This window comes from Gopherus flavomarginatus, chromosome 16 (assembly GCF_025201925.1).
Source record: "Gopherus flavomarginatus isolate rGopFla2 chromosome 16, rGopFla2.mat.asm, whole genome shotgun sequence".
NCBI classification, from domain to species: domain Eukaryota; kingdom Metazoa; phylum Chordata; order Testudines; family Testudinidae; genus Gopherus; species Gopherus flavomarginatus.
In genome coordinates this window covers 18,193,802-18,214,170 of record NC_066632.1, presented here as the reverse complement: position 1 = coordinate 18,214,170, position 20,369 = coordinate 18,193,802, and the positions used below count along the sequence as shown (strand labels likewise).

General features: G+C 54.7%; 1 protein-coding gene across 3 annotated transcripts in view; it reads right to left on the bottom strand.

The window, feature by feature from the left end:
* The window catches only part of NCKAP1L (NCK associated protein 1 like), a 109,341-nt gene that overhangs the window by 11,488 nt on the left and 77,484 nt on the right, over positions 1-20,369 (bottom strand). The window contains exons 27-31 of one of the 3 annotated variants that reach the window (XR_007769894.1): positions 16,878-16,971; positions 14,692-14,808; positions 13,351-13,460; positions 5,112-5,201; positions 2,240-2,528 (exon numbers count right to left, since the gene is read on the bottom strand). Coding sequence is in view for 2 of the 3 variants with exons in the window: in XM_050925782.1 (XP_050781739.1) it covers positions 2,403-2,528; positions 5,112-5,201; positions 13,351-13,460; positions 14,692-14,808; positions 16,878-16,971 (537 nt within the window). In the remaining variant the exon portion in view is untranslated. Of the gene's footprint in view, positions 1-1,965; positions 2,529-5,111; positions 5,202-13,350; positions 13,461-14,691; positions 14,809-16,877; positions 16,972-20,369 lie in introns of those variants that run through there. The other 2 variants (XM_050925782.1, XM_050925784.1) reach the window with 2 other exon arrangements.

Sequence of the window (20,369 nt, the reverse complement as noted above, 5' to 3'; positions counted from 1 at the left end):
ACCCTTAGCTATCTGTTTATGACAGGGGTAGAACCCAGGAGTCTTGACTCCCAGCCTCTGGCTCTAACCACTCCACTATACTACCCCTCCCTTTGGAAAAGGGATGCATGTTGTCATGCTTCCTGGAGTAGCTCACAACCATGAGTGCGGAGTCAGGGCAGACTGTCAGAAGCAGGGCAGATACCCCAAGCTGGGGATATGGTCTGTAATTAGAGTTCACCAAGCCAGACAGCAACAAATCGCCGTACCAGTCTTACCATCAGGGCCGGCGCTACAGTTTTCACTGCCCCAAGCAGCACATGGAATTGCTGCCGCAGGCGGCGGGGGCAGTCCGTGTGCCCTTATGTTTAGCTGAAGCCGCCTCTGACAGCTAAACATAGAAGCTACTGCCAAATTGCCGCCACCTCGGAAACGCGCCTGCTGCCCTAAGGGCACATGGACTGCTTCCGCTGCCTGCAGCGGCAATTCGGCGCGCTGCTTGGGGCAAAACAACAGGGACTGCCGCCCCTTGCAGATTGCCGCCCCAAGCACCAGCTTGGAATGCTGGTGCCTGGAGCCGGCCCTGCTTACCATGGAGTCACAGACCGTCCCCTCAGACTCTCAAGGCTATCTTGCTGCTCAGACAAACTGGACTTGGTGACAAGATGGGTTACTTACATGAAAAATCACATCACATTTAGGTTGCTCCCAGTCCCCCGAGACTGGCTGCCACTTACCCCACATCGGACTCTAGATCTTACAAGAAAGACAACGCTGGCAGCCTATTCCATAGTAAACTAAAGATTTATTAGCTAAGAAAAGGAAATGAGAGCTATAGAGAGGTTAAAGCAGGTGATTTACACGCACACGAGTCACAGCTTCTAATACTAAATGGTTGCAGTGAGGTCATAAACTGCCAGTTTCCCAAAAGCCTTTTCAGGGTACCCAGATTGTCTCTGGGGATCTCTGCTTTGCATCTGCTACACTTCCCTGTCACAGTCCAGACAGTCCGGAGATGAGAGATCTTTCCTTGAATCCAGACTTCCAGGTCCTTTCAGAAAACAAGCTGTCAGGGTCACAACGCACGAGGGCTTTTCCTCTGACGACAGTGAGTGAGGAACGCATTTCATAGAATCACAAAATATCAGGGTTGGAAGGGACCTCAGGAGGTATCTAATCCAATCGCCTGCTCAAAGCAGGACCAATTCCCAACTAAATCATCCCAGCCTGGGCTTTGTCAAGCCTGACCTTAAAAACCTCTCAGGAAGGAGATTCCACCACCTCCCTAGATAACCCATTCCAGTGCTTCACCACCCTCCTAGTAAAAAAGTTTTTCCTAGTATCCAACCTAAACCTCCCCCACTGCAACTTGAGACCATTACTCCTTGTTCTGTCATCTGCTACCACTGACAACAGTCTAAATCCATCCTCTTTGGAACCCCCTTTCCGGTAGTTGAAAGCCGCTATCAAATCCCCCCTCATTCTTCTCTTCTGCAAACTAAACCATCCCAGTTCCCTCAGCCTCTCCTCATAAGTCATGTGCTCCAGCCCCCTAATCATTTTTGTTGCTCTCCATTGGACTCTTTCCAATTTCTCCACATCCTTCTTGTAGTGTGGGGCCCATAACTGGACACGACTCCAGAAGAGGCCTCACCAATGTCAAATAGAGGGGAATGATCACGTCCCTCGATCTGCTGGCAACGCTCCTACTAATACAGCACAATATGCCATTAGCCTTCTTGGCAATAAGGGCCCACTATTGACTCATATCCAGCTTCTCATCCATTGTAAACCCTAGGTCCTTTCTGCAGAACTGCTGCCTAGCCATTCGGTCCCTAGTCTGTAGCAGTGCATGGGATTCTTCCATCCTAAATGCAGGACTCTGCACTTGTCCTTGTTGAACCTCATCAGGTTTCTTTTGGCCCAATCCTCTGGAGGCTTTGACCTCCAATCATCACACACAATGACCACTTGGTTTGAAATTCGCACTTTTCTGTTAATGTTTTTTATTAGCATTGCACTAGGCTTCTTTCTCGTTTGATGGCTCCTTTGCTGGGTTATTTAGTTACAGGGGAATACACAACATAAATGTTTGCTACTCCACTACAATGGGATACAGAGACATGAAAACAATACAAAAAACATCCCCCTGGTTTCCATGAAGTTTGAACAACAGTTACACTCTTATACATTTAACAATCACTCTGATCTACACGGATACACAAGGAAATTGGCCTGCGGCTCTGGCATGAGCCGGCACCTGCTCTGCCAGCATCACACATAGGTATGCAAATATGTACAGCCCTTAGGCCCTATGTCTATGGCAATATGGGAGCCCACTCCGGGACCTGGAAGGTGCGCTCATTTGCAATGCGTCAGAGAAGGGGTGGGTGAACGGAGGCTGGGACCCCGGGCTGCAGCTGTCAGTGGGCAGGGAGTTTGCTCAGCAGGAAAGCCCTATGCACCTCTCGATAGGCATTGCGGAGCAGGACGTAGGGGAAGCAGGTCTCCAGCATGTCGACCGTCAGGAAGGACGACTCCTCCACAATCTGAAAGAGACACACAGAAGAGCAGCATCAGGGCCCGTCCCACTGCCTGTCCGAGTGTATGGTCCCACGGAGCAGGGGAACCCCAGGCATGGCTGCCACATGGGCCTTCTGGAGACCTCTGGGTATTTCATGGGGTGGCCCACAGCGGGATTGGCAGCAGTAACAGCAATTGCCCTAGAGAGAGCCATATGGCTGGGCATGTAGACCTCAGGGACTGGGCACCCTAGTGAGCCAGGAATAAAGGACCAGCTGCAGGGAATGTCAGGGGGAAAGGCTGGGCTGGTGGCTAAGGGACTGCATGGGGACTCAGCAGACCTGGGTTCTACTCGTCACTGCTCTGTGCCTCAGTTTCCCCATCTGTACCAGGGGGTGATGTACAGGAGTGAAGAACGGATAATTCATTCATCTGTGATCCTGCAGGCAACGGGCTAGAGAGGGGAGCAGTGACTTTCCTGAAGTCAGAAAGCAAGGCAATGGCCGTGCATGGGATAGAACCAAGGAGCCCCTTTGCATGGAACAGCTAGGCAGGGGAGACCAGTGTCCATAAGGCTCCAGCTGTGGCAGAAATTCACACTGGCCCTGCAGTAAAAGTGTTTCAGAATGAAAGAGACCAGTGCTGCCCCTGGGGAATGAGGGGCTGGGAGGGGGCTGTAATGGCTGCACATCAGGGGAAAGCTGGAGGGTCAAGCACAGTGCTGGCATTCAGAAGGACCTAGGCTGCTCCTTGGATGAGGCCTTCCTCCCCTGAAAGCCCTGGCAGAGCAGGGTGGGCAGACTGGGAGGTGGGCGTGGGATCATAACTGGCAGCTGCCCCTGCCCCCACAGCCCACCTAGCCATCACCTGTGGCTGGGGGATGGGGACGGGGCATCGAGCCAGGGGCAGAACATCTCCCCAGCAGGGAGAGGCTGGGTGAGAGTGGTGTCTCTGACACCAGCACTGGTGGGGAGAGGAGAGGGGGCCAGTGGGTTTCCTTCTGTATTTAGCGTGTGTGAGTCAGGGGAGACGGGCCCAGCACTCTCTATTCACCAGACAAAGGAGCTAGGGACAGGGGTGTAAGAACAGTTTGTATTGGTTCCCCAGCACCTCTCGTGCCAGCACCCCAGGCCAGGGATGAGCCCAGTGCCTGCACCCACTCTGCTGTCCCTGCTCCCCAGACAATGCTGCATGGGGCGGCCCATCCCTCGCAGCCAGCCCGGGGCGGGGGTTAAGAGTGGCCGTGGCCTGCAGCAGCCACGGATCCAGCATCCCCTAACGCGGCTGTGGAATTTACCTCTCACCAGGCTGCAGCTAGACACAGAGCCCATGCACTGGACTCAGCAGCGCTCTCCCCAGACAGGCACAATGAGCCCATGTAGCCTCATTCACACTCTCTAGATTGAAACATTTGCATTTAAATTGCTTTGCTGCCAACACCCCTGCTCCCCGAATACCAATCATAGGCAGCAGACGGGGGAACCCTTGCCTTCCCCAGACACAGCCGTCTCCTTCCATCAGGGCAGGAATCAATAACCTTCCAGTGCTAATGGAGACAGATAGCTGCCCAGCCTACACAGAGGCTGGGACTGGCTGGTGCAAGGGCGTACAGATCTGGTGCCAATAGGGCAGCTCCAGGGGTGGCAGCTGCCTTCTTAGAGACCCCTCTCTCACCGGGCCCCCCTGCCCCACACACGACAGGGGAATGGCTGAAACCTGGACCCCCTGACAGCAGCTCAGCATCCACACTGTGGGTAAATCCAAGTAAGGGCCAATGGTACCCACAGTTCCAAAACCATCTACCAGGGGCCTGTGGCAGATACACACACCACTGCCCTGGCAGTGCAGGGGCAAGAGGCAGTAGCTATATGAGCCGTTTCCTGGGCTCTGCCCTAGATGCAGCCTGCCTACTGCCTCCTCTCCAAATGCCCAGGGAAACCCTGGCCCGTCAGGGTGACTGTGGAACGCACTGACTGAGGGACATGGGTACAGTGCCCACTAGTACTGGCCCAGGGACTACAGCAGTTTTCCTTGTACAGTGACAGAGGCTTGTGTGTGGTGCTGGGGGTTTGACCCCCACTGAGTGCTGGAGCGCTCGCCTACACAGGGGGCTAGGGGAGCAAAGAGATGGGGCTCTGTCCCTCTGTGGGGCCATGCTCTCGCCCCAGAGACAGCGGCTCGGTCCCCAGGAGGGGAGAGCAATGGCCCATCACTGGGGCTGGGTGTGAGAACCGTCCTGAAGCAGCTCACCCTGCTCTCCCCTCAGCAGCGCTGGAGCCGCTGGAAAGCCCAGGCTGCAGGGAGACAGCCTGAAACCTACCCCAAGGCTGGCAGGGCCTGGGAAAGGAGCCTGTCTCTGCTCTGCTGACTGCTTTTATCCCCTGCCCTGGGAATGAGAGCTGGGGAGGAGGCAGGTGTGGCTGGAAGCTCTGTGGGAGTCCAGCCTCACCTCCAGTCTGGGAGCAGCTCAGCACCAGACCACCCAAATCCTAGTCAGGCTCCACAGCACCAGCCCCAGAGTGCATGGCAGGGGTCTCTTAGCCCGAGTGTCTGCCAGGGAGGATCTGTCCATCGCCCCCAGCACCTGCCCCAGCGCGCAGGAGCCTCACCAGGTGCATCAGCAGGGAGACGGATTCCCGGTTCTTGGAGTGAAGCTTGTCAGTCTCTTGTCCCAGCTGCAGGAGGCTCACAGACGCCAGCTGTGAGGGGGGAGAGAGAGATGAGCTCTCAGCTCTGCCTACGGTGCCTCCGCAGGGTCTCCAGTTAATGAGGGACGCAAACCCACAGAGGCCCCTGGCCTGCTCTGTTGCTTTTTGGGCCTTGCCTGCACCAGGATCAATGGGACCAAAGAGACGACTGGGCTGGGAGCCCGTCTCTGACACCAGCCTCAGCTGGGCGGGAGGAGCAAGGTGAAAATGCTCCTGGGGCACCTGGCCTGCTGCCAGCTGTGCATTGGCCAGATCTGCAAAAGGGCTCAGCTCCCATTGTTCGGGGGGGGGGGGTTTCTCCACTGTTCCTAATGGGAGGGATTCATTCTCAGCAGAGGGGGATTCTCCATTGCTTGAGAGGGGGAGGGGGGTACTTATCACTGTTTGCAGTGAGGAGAGGTGGTTCTCCATTATTCACAGTGGAGAAGGAATCTCCATTGTTCTCAGTGCAGGGAGGAGGGGAATTCTCCATTGTTCTCAATGAGGGAGGAGATTTTCCATTGTTCTCTGTGCAGGGAACTGGATTCTCCATTGTTCTCAGTGTGGGGGAGGGGGATTCTCCATTGTTTGCAGCAGGAGGAGGGGGAATTCTCCATTGTTCTCAGGGGGAGCTAGGGTGACCAGACAGCAAATGTGAAAAATTGGGACGAGGTGGGGGGTAATAGAAGCCTATATATGAAAAAGACTCCAAAATCGGGACTGTCCCTATAAAACCGGGACATCTGGTCACACTAAGGGGAGCTGCTGGGCGCTCAGCACTTTTGACAGTCCCTCTCCACCTCTCCAATCCCATTAGCTGAATCTCAGAACGGGGTCAAGCAGGGCCCAAAGAGCGGGGCAGCCAGAGGCTCCCAGACTCAGGGGATGATGACACACACCCTGCTGAAAGGCTGGCTTTGCTTTCCCTAGTGCTGGGCCCAGACTCACACCTTCACCTCCACCCGCCTTACCAGTCCACGTGTGGGATACAACGTCCCCCCCTGATCCCAGCCAGCCGCGGGCTGGGGGGCAAGCCACAGCCCAGCCTCCTCAGCCCCTCTCTGCCACTCACACACTGTCACAATTGCTTCTTCCAGAGACCTGGGCCCTCTGCCAGCTCAGCCCCCTGCGACAGCCTGAGAGCTGCGAGGTTAGTGCTGCCATGTACTGGGCATGGAAGGAAACACAGGTGCACCGGGCTTGCCACACTTGATCAGAGCAGGGTCCCTCTAGCACAGGATCCCACCTCTGGCACGGGCACCCGCTGCTTCAGAGCAAGGTGTAGCAGCCCCCCTAGGGAGCAGTGGTGGAATAACCTTCCTGACCCTGCTCAGCCAGTGCATTGTTTGCCCTGTAGCAGGAGGAGATTACAGTCTGAGCCCATGTCTACACTACCGGCACCACGACAGTGCTGTAGCCAAGCTGTAGTGGCACATTGTCAACACTTCCTACAGCAAGAGAAGGGGGTTTTCCATTGCACTAGGAGCCCCCTCAGCCCCTCGAGGGAAGGTAGCTGGCTTGATGGAAACATTCTTCCCTCAACCTGGCTGCATCTCCATTGGGTGTGGGGGTCGGTCAGACACCCCTGAGCGCTGCATCTACAGCTACCCAACTTCTAAGTGTAGAACAGGCCTAAACAGACAGACTGACGGACCCATCTCCACGAGCAAGCACCCCTCTGCTCCATGCTGGGGTAGCTGAGAACAGTGCCGCCTAGTGAGTGGCCTGCACCACTGGCCCCAAGCCATGGAGCCCGACTGGACCCCCATCCCTGAAACACTCCCAGCTGCAGTGGGTTGTGTGCTGCCCAGGGGGACAGTGCTAATGATCTAACAGGCTTTGTGATTCTTCATGCCCCCTGTGAAGGGCAACCCAGGCTTGGCACCAGCCCTTAGCATTGTTTATCTCTGCAGATGCCCAGACACATCCCATGCCCTGCATCTGTCTCCAGATCTCTGTGCTGGCTGATGAGGGCAGCAGGTCGCCGTGTGCAGCAGCAGGCAGCGAACGGGCATGCAGAGGACAGATGGTTTGCTTTCAGCTGCACTGGCAAACAAGCCCCCCGCAGCTGAGAGCCCAGTGCTGCCTGCCCCTGCAATGCTCTCACTACCAGCCAGCTGTGAGGCTCTCCGAGGAGCGGCCTCAGCTCCTCCACCGGTGTCTGGGCTTTGCAAAGTGCCTGGATTTCCTCCTGTAGAATTTGCACATTGATGCTGGGGTCTGGCCCCCGCCACACGAGAATATGCCAACATATCTGATCTCACACACACCGAGGTCACTGAGGAGCAGCTTCATTGCAGTAAATGGAGATACACCAGTGCAAGCGAGATCAGGAGCAGGCCTGAATAACCAGCCCCCCGAGCCATGCCAGTCACTCAGTGGCTCGGGCCTGCCAGACCCTTAGCCTAGGGTAGAGGCTCGAGGGTACAGCACTGCACTAGGACCCAGGAGACTAGGCCTGTAGTCCTGACTTCCTGCTGGGTTACAGGGTGACCAGACATCCTGTTTTTAAAGGGAAAGTCCCGTATTTAAGCCTTCTTGCAAATGTCCTGACTTTTTCTTAAAAACGGGGAAATTGTCCTGTATTTTTTGTCTCCCCCCCTCCCCTTCCTCACATCAGCATTGGCAGGTCCTGCTGCTGGCTGGATCCCTGCTCGCCAGCCACCGTCTCACCAGCGTTGAGTGGGGGGTCTAGTGGCCAACAATGGGGGTGTGTATGCAAGGCTGGTGGCGGGGCAAAGCTGCAGCACGCAGGGCTGGCTGCTCCCTCTGCTGGTCCATCAGCTCAGCCCCCGCTGTGCGCCGGCTCTCAGCAAGCAGGGCCCTATCCCCAGTCTTGTTTCTGGCCGGCACTGACTATGCACTGCGAGCTACGGTGGCTGGTGAGTGCGGGCAGGCGCCAGCCAGTTACGTGTCACCTCTGCTGCCCTTTACATGTTCCCCCTTTCACTGTCTTCTCCCTGCTTTGCCCCTTCACCCCCCCTCCACCTCCACCCAGCTCTGTTGTTCCTGCATAATCCCCCCCCACGGGGTCTGTCTCACTTCCAGGACTGCGCAGAGAACCTGCCCCTGGTCAGAGTGCACAGCTCACCAGCAGCCTGGCCAGCAGGCTCCTTCCTTCCCACACTGCCTCTGGCTGGGCTGGCACCCTGGGAAAGCCCAAGATCTCTAGCCCAGGGCGCTGACCAGGAGAAGCCGAGCTCTGCATGTGCCACAGCCCTGCACAGGGCTGGCACGGGGAAGCCTCTCTGCCCCTCAGCTAAGTGCACACACACACACACACATGCATACACGCACGCACACGCACACACACCTCACATCTGGAAGCAGCTCCCATCTCTTCCCTCCCGCAGTGCCGAAAGGCTTCTGCTGCTACATTCTGCTGCGAACCCTGGCAGAAATCTGGGGGGGAGGGGCATGTGACCCTGCATCCCCCTGCCCCAAGTGTTGCCTTGGGAAGACACACTCCCTATGCGAGCGAGGTGTGTGGGAGTGTGTGTGTGTGTGTGTGTGTGTGTGTGTCACCTCTTCCTGTGTGAACCCTAAAGCCTGAAAGATAAGAAGGTAAATAAAAAGAAGCCAACTACGCAGTATTTCTTTTTAACAGGGGTTCAGTCAACTTGATGTTAATTTGAACGTTTGTGCTGCATAGTTCGGATTGATTGCAGCTGAACTTGCTTGAATACGAGTAATTTTACCAGGTGTCCCATATCCAGCATAGGGAAATATGGTCACCCTACTGGGTGACCTTGGGAAAAACTCTCTGCCTTGGATTCCCACCTGTAAAATGGGACTGTGATACTGCCCTCCTTTGTAAGGCACTGCAGAGAGCTGCGAAGGACTGAGACTGAGGGATTATTAGCTGGCAACAGTAGTAGTCTGTTACCCTCTAGGTGGACTGGGGAAACATTAGGGGAAATGCAGTTTCAGTTCCCGGTTCTGCCAGACTTCCTGCATGACTCTGGTACTTGAGATATGTCCACATTGCAGTTAAACACCCACAGCTGGCCTGTGTCAGCTGATGTGGGCTACGAGGCTGTTTAACGGCGATGTCAAGCTGGGTGGGTCGCTGAGCCTGTGCTCAAGAATGAGCCTGAATATCTACACCACAGTTCAACAGCTCCAGATCCTGAACTCGAGCCAGTGACACAGGCCAGGGCCGCAGGCATTTAATAACAGTGTCAACATATCCTTAGTCTCTCTGTGCCTCAGTTCCCCAGCCGCATGATGGGGATGCTAGTCCTGCCCTGCCCCCATGGGGTGTGTGGGGATAAATACATTAAAGATTGGGAGATGCCCAGATGTTATAGAAATGACCAAGCTAGCCCAGAGCGCAATTTACAAGTGTCTTACACTGTGATGCTTCTTCAGGTGGAAGTGAACTGAGAACTAACAACTCGTTACACATTGTGGGCCATCGGGAGATGCCAGCTTTTGGTTACTACCATCCTAGGCCAGACCAAACCAGCAGCTGATCCCTGAGCTCTCGACAGGGTTTGTGGCTGCAGGTGAAAGTCCACAGAAAGGACGCCACTGGCTTGTTTTGCGATCTCTGACGTTTCTAATCAACAATGAATCAGGTTCACTCCCTAGCTGGCTGTTTTCCCACAGGCCAAAAATAAGTCTGACGCACAAGCCTTTCCAATCCCCCAATTCCTTCGTCAATCACTCACCGCGAGCTGGGGAGAATGGCACAGGATTGATTTCCCCTTATGTCTGGCCTTGGGACTCCAGAATTGCATGGAGCAAGGGCTCAAAAGCATGGAAAGCCTGAAACACTCGGACAGAAAAGAACCGGGAGGCACTGGGAACCAGGCAGTGGCTTGTCCCTCGCTAAATTTCCCCAGCTTAACAGATGGGCAGGCAAAGCCCTGCCAAGATTGAGCTGTGCAGATGGGAGTAAATTGCAATCTTATCCAATATGCCATCGTATTGCTCTCCAAAGGCTCTCGTTTGTTTCTCTTTCCTCGAAAGGAATTTAAATGTCTCTGAAGAGCTCAAACAAGAACTCCCCGGGGAATGAATCATTGTTTATTGACAGACTCAGCAGCAGCAGCTCCCTGTTACTTTCCCCTGGGCCATGGTTAATTAGCTTCCGTGATAGTACAGCAGTGCCTAGAGACCCAAAGGGCAGAGCTGGACAGGTAAACACTGGGAGACAGCCCCTCTCCAAAGACCTTACAGGGAAGAAAACAGACAAAGGGGCAGAGGCAAGTGAAGTGACTTGTCCAAGATCACACATCAGGTCAGTAGCAGAGCTAGGTAGACTACAGCTCTTCCCAAATCCTACCCTGGGGCCTTACCCACCAGCCTATGAAAGAACCTCCAGCCAGACTTTTCCCCATTCAGAGGGGAACTGGCAGCCCAGCCAGCCCAGCTCGACTCATTTGGATTTTAAATGAAGCCACCAACCACTTTGCACTGCCCAGAAGAGTCCCTTCCCCCGCCAGAGTGACTGGACTGCTCCATGCGCTGGGCCATAAACCTCACTCCGGCTCAACCAGGAATTAGATCCGGGCACTGCCATGGCCTGGGCTAGGCAGCAGCTCAGACTACATGGTCACAGGTTCCCTTCTGACCTAACACTGACTCTGTGATGCAGAAGCTGAGCCGCCTGGATCTGCCAGATTGGTGCTGATGTCATTGAGAGTTTAGCTGCAGTGAGAAAGGGCCCTCCTGTGTCTTGGAAGCTGAGGGAGTCACGGCACCAGGCTCAAACGTATTTCAAACTCCTTGGTTCATTGACAGGCTGTCACAAGGAGACTCATAGACTTTAAGGCCAGAAGGGACCATCATGATCATCTAATCTGACCTCCTGCATGCTGCAGGCCACAGAACCTCGCCCCCCGACTCCTGGAATAGGCCCCTAACCTCTGGCTGAGTTACTGATGTCCTCAAATCAGGATGTAACGACTTCAAGTTACAGAGAATCCATTTACACTAGTTTACATCTGCAAGTGACCCGTGCCTCAGGCTGCAGAGGAAGACGAACCCCCCCACAGCCTCTGCCAATCTGAGCTGAGGGGAAATTCCTTCCTGGCCCAAGATATGGTGATCGTAGACCCTGAGCATGTGGGCAAGACCCAGAGCCCACCCCAGCTAGTGTCCCACCACTGGCGATTGGAGATATTTGCTGCTAGCTGTCACAGACTGGCAGCCCCATCATCCCGTATCCGCCAGAAATGTATCAAGCTCAGTCAGCTGGGGGAGGGGGGTGCCCCCACTGAAGGGCTGTGAATAAGAGAAAACCTGATGAGAGATAACAGCATCAAGCTCTGGGCTGGCATCAAACACCAGGACCCGGCCGTCCCACTCAGCTGTACCCTTCTCTGCTCAACCCCCACCAGGCTTCTCTGAAGCCAATCTAGGGTTAGGGGTGCCAGGACCCAGCCTCATGCCTGCAGGGCATTTTGCAGATGTGAAAGTGAGGGTACAAAAGGGGTAGGCAGACTTCATCTGTGCTGAAGATACTCCATCCCCCCCAGCGTATACTCCCCCCCCCCCCCCCGCTCTGATTTTGAGGGATGCTGAGCAGCTAAAACACCAGCTACAACCAATACGGGCAGTGGATGCTCAGCACCTTCTAGAAATCAGGCCCAGGGGCCTTGAGTTGGAACCCACAAACAGTGGCCCCCCAAGTCATTCTTATAAATGTGGCTGGCAGCTCTAATCCCCCCCGGCTGCAAGCCACTGAGATGGGACTTGCCCTGGGCTGGCCCTGAGCTCGATTTGATGTCCTCAGCTCTCTCTGACCTTCAGCCCCTGTCTGCCTCTAGCATCCCAAAGCACTTTGCACACGTCAATGTACACCCACAGCCGGGTCAGTATCACCCCCCTTTTACAGAAAGAAAAAAACGGGGGCCAAGAGAAGGAACTTGCCCAACTCCCGCAGTAGGATAAGGAATAGAACCCAGGAGTCCTGACTACCAGACCCCCAGCTCTAACCAATAGTCCACATTGTGTTCCTCAAAATAGAAGCCCAGAGTCCTGCCTCCCGGACTGCTGCTCTACCCTGGGCCCACACTCCCTTCAGCGATCGGAGTAGATCCTGACCTCAAGTCACCTTTGGCTAATGACAAGACCCCATGGAGCTCTCAGGCACATGAACACCCCATGTGGATGCAGGGCTGCCCAGGGGGCGCGGGAGCAAGTGGGGCAATTTGCCCTGGGCCCCGCAGGGGCCCTCACGAGAGTTTTTCGGGGCCCCTGGAGCGGGATCCTTCACTCACTCCGGGGGCCCCGGAAAACTCTCGAGGGGTCTGGGGCCTCGGAGCTTCTTCCGCTCCGGGTCTTTGGTGGCAATTTGGTGGTGGGGAGTCCTTCCACTCTGGGACCTGCCACTGAAGTGCCCCAAAGACCCATGGTGGGGGGTCCTTCCGTTCCAGGACTCACCGCTGAAGTGCCGGGTCTTCGGGGCACATCGGCAGCAGGTCCCATAACAGAAGGGACCCCCACTGCCAAATTACCGCCGAAGACCTGACTGCACTTTGGTGGCGGGCCCTGCTTCGGCGGTAATTCGGTGGCGGGGGGTCCTTCTGCCCCGGAGTGGAAGGACCCCCCACCGGCGAAGACTGGGAGCAGAAGAAGCTCCAGGGGCCCGGGGCCTGTGGAGTGAGTGAAGGACCCCGCTCCAGGGGCCCCGAAAAACTCTCATGGGGGCCCCTGCAGGGCCCAGGGCCTGGGGCAAAATGCCCCACTTGTCCCACCCCCCGGGCGGCCCTGTGCCTAGAAGGGGGCCAATGATGACCCACCTCATGGGACCCAGGTGGTATTTGCTGTGGTCACTGTGGGTGAGGCTCTCTGGCCGGTGCTAGGCAGGAGCTCAGACTGGGTGATCAGAATGGCCCCTTTTGTCCTTAACAGCTGGAAGTTACCAGCTGTCAAGCAGGACACTGGAGTAGCTGAATCTCTGGTCATTCCCATGTACCTGGGCTGGACCATTTGGAGAATAAACAAACTGTTTCAGGCACAGCCTACCTAGCAGCTAGAGGCAGCTCTGAATTCACTGAGCACATCATAACCCACATCCTGCGAGCACCAGTTCGGCTGGAGAGAACCATTCAGTTCACCCTTGGGTGCAGTACTCCAGCATGCCCTCGGGGGCAGTACACCTGGCGCACAAGCCCGCTGTGTGGAATGAGACCTGCCCGCAGCCTCTCACCAGCAGGAACTCCTTGAGGTGTGTCTCGATGTTCTTGCTGTGGATGGTGAAGAGCGCGGCAGACACGTGGATGATGGCTTTGGCTAGGCAGTGGATATTGTTGCTGTAACCTGCGGGGAGAAGGAGACAGGGGGCTTGGCACTCACAGAGCACTAAACTGCGGCTGGGCAGAGAGGCTGTGCTTGTCTCCTTACAGTACCTCCAGTACCCTGAGTGATCAACAGCGCGCTGGGTGCTGCACTGCTCCAAAGACACCAACCCTGCCTCTAAGGGCCTGATCCTGGGAGCACTTACACATGTGCATCTCAACCTCACTGAAGTCACTGGGGTGACTCCAGTGCTTACAGTCTGAGGAGGTATTGGCAGCAGAGCTAGGAAAGTATTAATGCCATTGACATGGCACTGGGGAGACCACCTCTGGAATACCGAATGCAGCTGTGGCCACCCTCGCTGATGGGAACAAGGTGCAGAAGGGGCTGCTACGATGGCCAGGGATGGTGAGCTGATCTTACAGAGGAGACTGGCTTGTCCTAGCAAGTGAGGTGGAGAGGGAGGGGGCCGCTCTCTGCAAACCCTTCGGGGGGAAATGCCAGGGAGGACAAGGCTGGCACAGGAACCCCTGAGGTCGGGTATGAACTGGCCAGGGATAAACAGAGGCTGGAAATGAGAAGCAGGTTTCTAACTGTCAGAGGAAGGAGGTTTGGGTTGGAAGATGGAACTTGAGATGTTTAGGAAGGGGATGCTCTGATGGGGCTACTGGCAATAGCAGGGGTTGGGACGCGAGGGTCCTTCCAGTCCTGTGTTCCTGGGGCAGGATCAGGGTCTAATGCTGCGAACTCCCCTGCATGTCACTGATACTACCTGCGCAAGCAGCCCTGTCCCAGCAGGGAGACTTGGGCCTTTTTCTTTGTTCATTTCTGTATTTTTCTTGACAAATGACTTATGGAAATAATTAAACATGTCAGCTGGGGCAAGTTCCCTTGAAATGTGAGCCAGGCCTGTGTTCAACAGCTCCGGGGCCTCACTGAGCCTTTCCACTAATGCAGGTTGAGGTTGAGTGTGGAACAACACGTGAAACAAGGGCCCATTTCCTGGGAGTGTGTGTTTTGTAACAAGAACTTCCACAAACTGCCCTGCAGCCTGAGCGCTCTCCCCAGCCCCAGGGCCATTCACCCAGGAAAGCAGTGTGGTGGCCTGGGATGCCCCCTGCAGGGCAGGTGGGGATCTAGTCATGGAGCAGTGACAACAAAAGCACAGACAGTGCCACTGGGCCATTAATCGGCATGTGTGGCGGGTGAACAGATTCCGGTGTTCGGAAAACAGCCCGTCCCGGCCTCTTACCGTCCATCTCGATGCTGTACACAGAGAAGGGGTCGGAGGCGAGGAGCGGCAGAGATACAGCCACAAAGACCAGCAGCAGACAGGCTGACTTGTACTCCTCCTCAGGGGATGAACTGTCTATCAGGCAGAGAGGGAGAAGATGCACAACCGGAGATTTCAGTAATAAGCTCGGTTTACGCTCTCCATTCTTCTCTCCGGCTTGGCTACTCGACTGACTTACAAATATATATATATAGAAAATCACCCAGCGGCTGTGACAGGCCAGTAAATTATCTGATAGATGGAGCCAGGTCCCTGCTGCTCCGGAGCTTTGAGTTTTGCTGAACAGAACTGACACTGCTCAGATTCGCTTGAAGCTGCATGTGTACCATGGAAAAAACTACCAAAGTGGTGGGGGAAGGGAGAGCTCCCTTGGGTGTCCCAGGCTGGTGGGCGACGTGCAGACAGCCGGGGGACCAGAGCCACGGGAATCCCAGCTGTGTCCCTGGAACATCCCTGGATCAGCTGCGGCACCTGTGACAATGCTACATGTGTTATTAAGGTGTATGTGTCATCCTTGCCCAAATCTTTACTGGCTTCACTCACTGCATGGAGGCAGCTACTGCAGAGCTAGCGATGGGTTCTGCCTCGGGCACCAGATGCTTCAGGGTAAGGCAATTCCCCCTTATTATGAGCTTCTGCTAATAACAAGCCCTTAATGAAGAGAACCCAAAGGTCACTATCATTATTTCCATTTTACAGAGGGGAAACTGAGGCACAGAGCAGGGCAGTGACTTGTTCAAGGTCACCTTAGAACTTGTATCGTCAAAGCACTTGACTAACTAAGACCTGGCCCTGTCATAAACAGATTGCTAAGGGCTAATGTCTCTTTCACCTATAAAGGGTTAACAAACAGTGACCTGCAAACACCTGACCAGAGGACCAATCAGGAGACAAGATACTTTCAAATCTCGTGGAGGGAAGCCTTTGTTTGTGGGTTTGGGGTTTGGCTTTGTTCTCCCTGGGTCCTGGACGGGACTAGAGGTGCAACCAGGTTTCTGCCAATCTCTCTGCTACAGTCTTTTATCTATTCAGAATTGTAAGAAAGAAAAGGCGGTCATAGTCTTTTAATTTGTTTTTTTTTATTTACATATGTGTACTTGCTGGAAGTAGCTTAAATTGTGTTTCTGCTGGAGAAAGTTTCTTTCTATTGTTTATAAGTTGAAAGACCCTGTAACTGTTTACCATCTAAAGTGCAGAGATAAACCTTTTACTTTTTTTCTTTCTTTTTTATTAAAAGTTTTGCTTTTAAGACCTGTTGATTTTTCTCTCCTAATTAAGGCTCAAAGAAATTGAGTCTGTATATACCAGGGAATTGGTGGGAAGCAAGGAGGGAAAGGTAAATTTGTATTGCCTCTGGGTGAGGGGGAGAGAGAAACTCGATCTCTCTGTGTTGTGTTTCAAGGAATTGATTCATGGTATCGCCTAGTGTTCCCAGGGCGGGAAGGAGCTGGGAGGAGGAAAGGAGGGGGAAGGGAATGGTTTATTTCCCTCTGTTGTGAGACTCAAGGAATTTGGGTCTTGGGACCCCCAGGGAAGGTTTTTGGGGGAGACCAGAGTCTGTCAGGCTCTCTACTCTTAAGTCCTGATTGGTGGCAGCCTATCAGATCTAAGCTGGTAATTAAGCTTAGGGGAATTCATGCTAGTACCCATTTTTTGGACGCTAAGGTCCAGAATTGGGAATTATACTTGACAGGCCCTCACTTGAAAGTGTCCTGTTCTGGGTCTGTCAGGTGTGGGGGGTGATACTGTACTGATATAGTCACACGGGCACCAGCCTTAGGGGGGAATAGCTGTACTGGCACAAAGCCTCTTTAAACTGAACTAACTGCATTCATGCTGGGTGGGAATGTATTGCTTTGACTAGACTGGGAGTGTTAAAATGCTACCACTTTCTAGTGTAGACAGGGCCGACCCCCTCCAGACCCCCTCCTTTGTGGAAGCTGAGTATTGTTCCAGACACAAATGTCTCTAGCCTACGTGCGTGTGAGCTGGGACAGAAGCGTGGGTCACGATTCACAATCACATGTTAAAACACGACTGAATGTGCGAGTGCAGCCAGAACCCAGGGCGGTGTCAGCGCTGTGAGATTGGGCTAGAGGGACGCTGCTGTGACCTGGCTTGGCAGCTCCCAGCCTGGCTCTTACCTGTCTTCAGGTTGGAAAGTGCAGTCACCAGGGCTGGGTCAATGTCGCATGGGATCCCGGCAGCCGTGGCCAGCTCGAAGATGCTCAAGGTGACCTGGGGGAAAGCCAGGAGAAGGGAGGATGTCAGCAAGGCTGGAGAGCTCCCAGGCTCCCTCGCTTCCACTCCATGTAATGAACTAGCTGCATGTTTATGGGGAAAACACAGGGCCGCCCAGAGGATTCAGGGGGCCTGGGGCAAAGCAATTTTGGGGGCCCCATCCATAAAAAAATTGCAATATTCTTGTGGGGGCCCCTGCAGGGCCCAGGCAAATTGCCCCACTTGCTCCCTGCCAGGGGGAGCCCTGGGAAAAATAAACCTTCTGCATCTCGGCACAAATCCAGCTTTGAGAAAACTTCTTTACAAGGTATCGCTGGTTCTCAGCATCAGCTAGTGCTAAAAGGCACTAAAGCTCATTAAAAGGGTTGGACAAATATTTTCCATCAAAACTTTTTTTGGATCGAAAACTAGGGGGTTTTAAAAAGCAGAAAAAAATCACGGACAATGTCTGCTTTTCTTCAAAATTTGTTGTGGTTTTTTTTAATTGAAAAGCTGAAATTAGTCTGCCAAAACCTGAATATGGTTTGGGGTTTCAGAAGTGTGCGGCCAAATGTTTGCTGCTTGCCATGTTTGATTGTTTAAAGAAACACTAAAAAATTCTGCTTAAAAAAATCCAAAACTTTTGAACCACCTCAGCTTGTGACCAAAAACCTGAGCCCATCCAGTCAGAGATTTTTCCAGGTTTCTCATACTCTGCTGGCTTCCTTGACTCATATCTGTCTCCATAACTTTGGGTTCATTTAGGTTAGAACATAAGAACAGCCATACTGGGTCAAACCAAAGGTCCATCCAGCTCAGTATCCTGTCTACTAACAATGGCCAATGCCAAGTGCCCCAGAGGGAGTGAACCTACAGGTAATGATCAAGTGATCTCTCCCCTGCCATCCATCTCCACCCTCTGACAAACAGAGGCTAGAGACACCATTCGTTACTCATCCTGGCTAATAGCCATTAATGGACTTAACCTCCATGCATTTATCTGTTTCCTAGAGACTGGCTCCATGGGGTCTCTCACAAACTGGAGACGGTTACTGTGGGTTTGTCTTTAGTAAAGCTTATGTACAAACTCCACGAACTGAGCATTTGAGCTTGTTCCAGAATCTGGGATGAGCCTATGTTGTGAAAACTGACATGCTCAAAATAGCACATGCATGTGAATGGACACAGGGTGCTAAAATTAACTTACCCCAGGGGTTCTCAAACTGGAGGTCGGGACCCCTCAGGGGGTCACAAGGTTATTACTGGGGGTCGCGAGCTGTCAACCTCCACCTCAAACCCTGCTTTGCCTCCAGCATTTATAATAGTGTTAAATATATAAAAAAGTGTTTTCAATCTATGGAGGGGGGGTCGCACTCAGAGGTTTGCAATGTGAATGGGGTCACCAGGACAAAAAAGTCTGAGAACCACTGAATTAAATCCTCTGAAGCCTCAGGGAATGCCCGGGGGGGGGGGGGGCGGGAGTGTCTCCCTTGGTAGGGTCGGGAAGGAGGTAGGTGGTGCAGGATATTGCTCTTCTCATGTGATCCCTCCCCCAGTGGCTAATTTTAAATGGAGATACTCTCCCCTGGCATGAATATCCCTATGGCACTGAAATTAAATACAGACTATAATTTGGCATTTGAGAAATAAAACAGATGGTAGCCCTAATGGAAAAGCTAACAGCTTGGCTCTTCTGCAAGCCTCAAACTGCTGAATGAGCTTTAGGGTAGGGAAAGCTGTGCCTCCCAAACAGCCTGGCCCTGCCCCCTGTCTGACCCCCCTACTTCCTGCCCCACAACTGCCCACCCCCCTCAGAATCCCTGACCTATCGTGTTCCTTGCCCCCTCACCATCCCCCAGAGACCCACCACGACCACCCTGGGACCCCACCCCTTCTCCCTGTCCCCTGACTGCCCCGACCCCTATCCACCCCCCCACTGAGTCCTGACAAACCCCCAGAATGCCCACAATCCAACCCCCCCATTCCCTGTCCCCTGACCGCCCCCCCCACCTCTGCCCCCTCCCTGTGTCCTGACTGTCCCCAGGACTTCCTGCCCCTTAGCCAACCTCCCCGGCCCCAGCCCCTTACCCCTGGCGCCCCGCTCACCTGGAGCCTTAGCGCGTCGTATCCAGCAGTGTCCCTGAACAGCGGTGCGGCATGGCTCCGGCGGGGCTCCTGAGCTCCGCCCCGCTCAGAGCCACATGGTAAGGGGACAGGGCTGGGAGCTCAGGATTCCCGCCGGAGCCACAGTGCACTGCTGTTCAGGGACGCTGCTGGATCCATTGATGCTCCGGGTGAGGGGCAGAGGCGGGGTCGGGCTAGGGCGGGAGCCTCGCCCGTTCTCTTGGGGGCCCCTGCGGAGCCCGGGGCCTGGGGCAAATTGCCCCACTTGCCCCCCCCCCCCCGGGCGGCCCTGGGGAAAACATGGCAGCTGCTGTGAGTGCCTGGTCAGCAGGCCATGGGCAGCTATCAGCCAGGGAGAAACAAGCCCCTTCTGCCACGTATTGCCACAGCCTCCTGCAACAGGCTAGCAGGGGCCAGACAGACCTGTTGTTCCCCCAGGAGCGTCTCCCTTCCATGCAGAGGAGCTGGGGGCCCAGAGCCCACTGGGATGTGGACACTGGAATGTGTGAGGCACCAGAGGGTGAAGCAAATGGAGCCTGGTGGGGGTTGCAGGAGGCTGTGGGGCAGCAGTCGGGACTTTCTCCCTGGAAACATGCAGAACACAGTGGAAAGGAGCAGCAAGCTGGGACCGGCTGCTGAGAGCGCTGCTCTCTGGGGTGTCCCGCAGCACAGCAGGGAGTTACTGGACTCAAACAGTGGCAGAAGTGGCTTAATATTAGCCCCTGCTACAAGACCCTACTTTAGACACGATTTACACCAGTGCAGCTGGCTGGACGGCCATGTCACAAAGGGCTGCCCCCCAAGTATGGACCTAGGGTTTCAAACAGGAGCGTAGCTCCCCCTCGCACCTCCTGTGCCACCACACTGCTATTTTTAGTGCCCTAGCTAGTAGAAAGCTAGCGCATGTAGATATCCCTGAGCTGGGAATTACGCTTCGCAGCAGCCATGCAGAGACCCCGAGGAGTGGATTAAAGCTAAGGTACTTGAGACAGGCGCCTTGCCTAGGTCTGACTTTGCCATGCTCTGTGTCCAGCCTGGAGCTTGTGCCCAGCCTGACCGCGCCGTGCCCTGTGTCCAGCCTGGAGTCTGCGCCCAGCCTGACCATGTCGTGCCTTGTGTCCAACCTGGAGCCTGCGCCCAGTCTGACCGCGCCGTGCCCTGTGTCCAGCCGGGAACCCGTGCCTGGTCTGACCGCGCCGCGCCCTGTGTCCAGCCTGGAGCTTGTGCCCGTGGGAGCTGGCCAGGGCTCCAGGGAGAGCAGCTCTGGGAGTCTGTGCACTGTACAGGTGTGT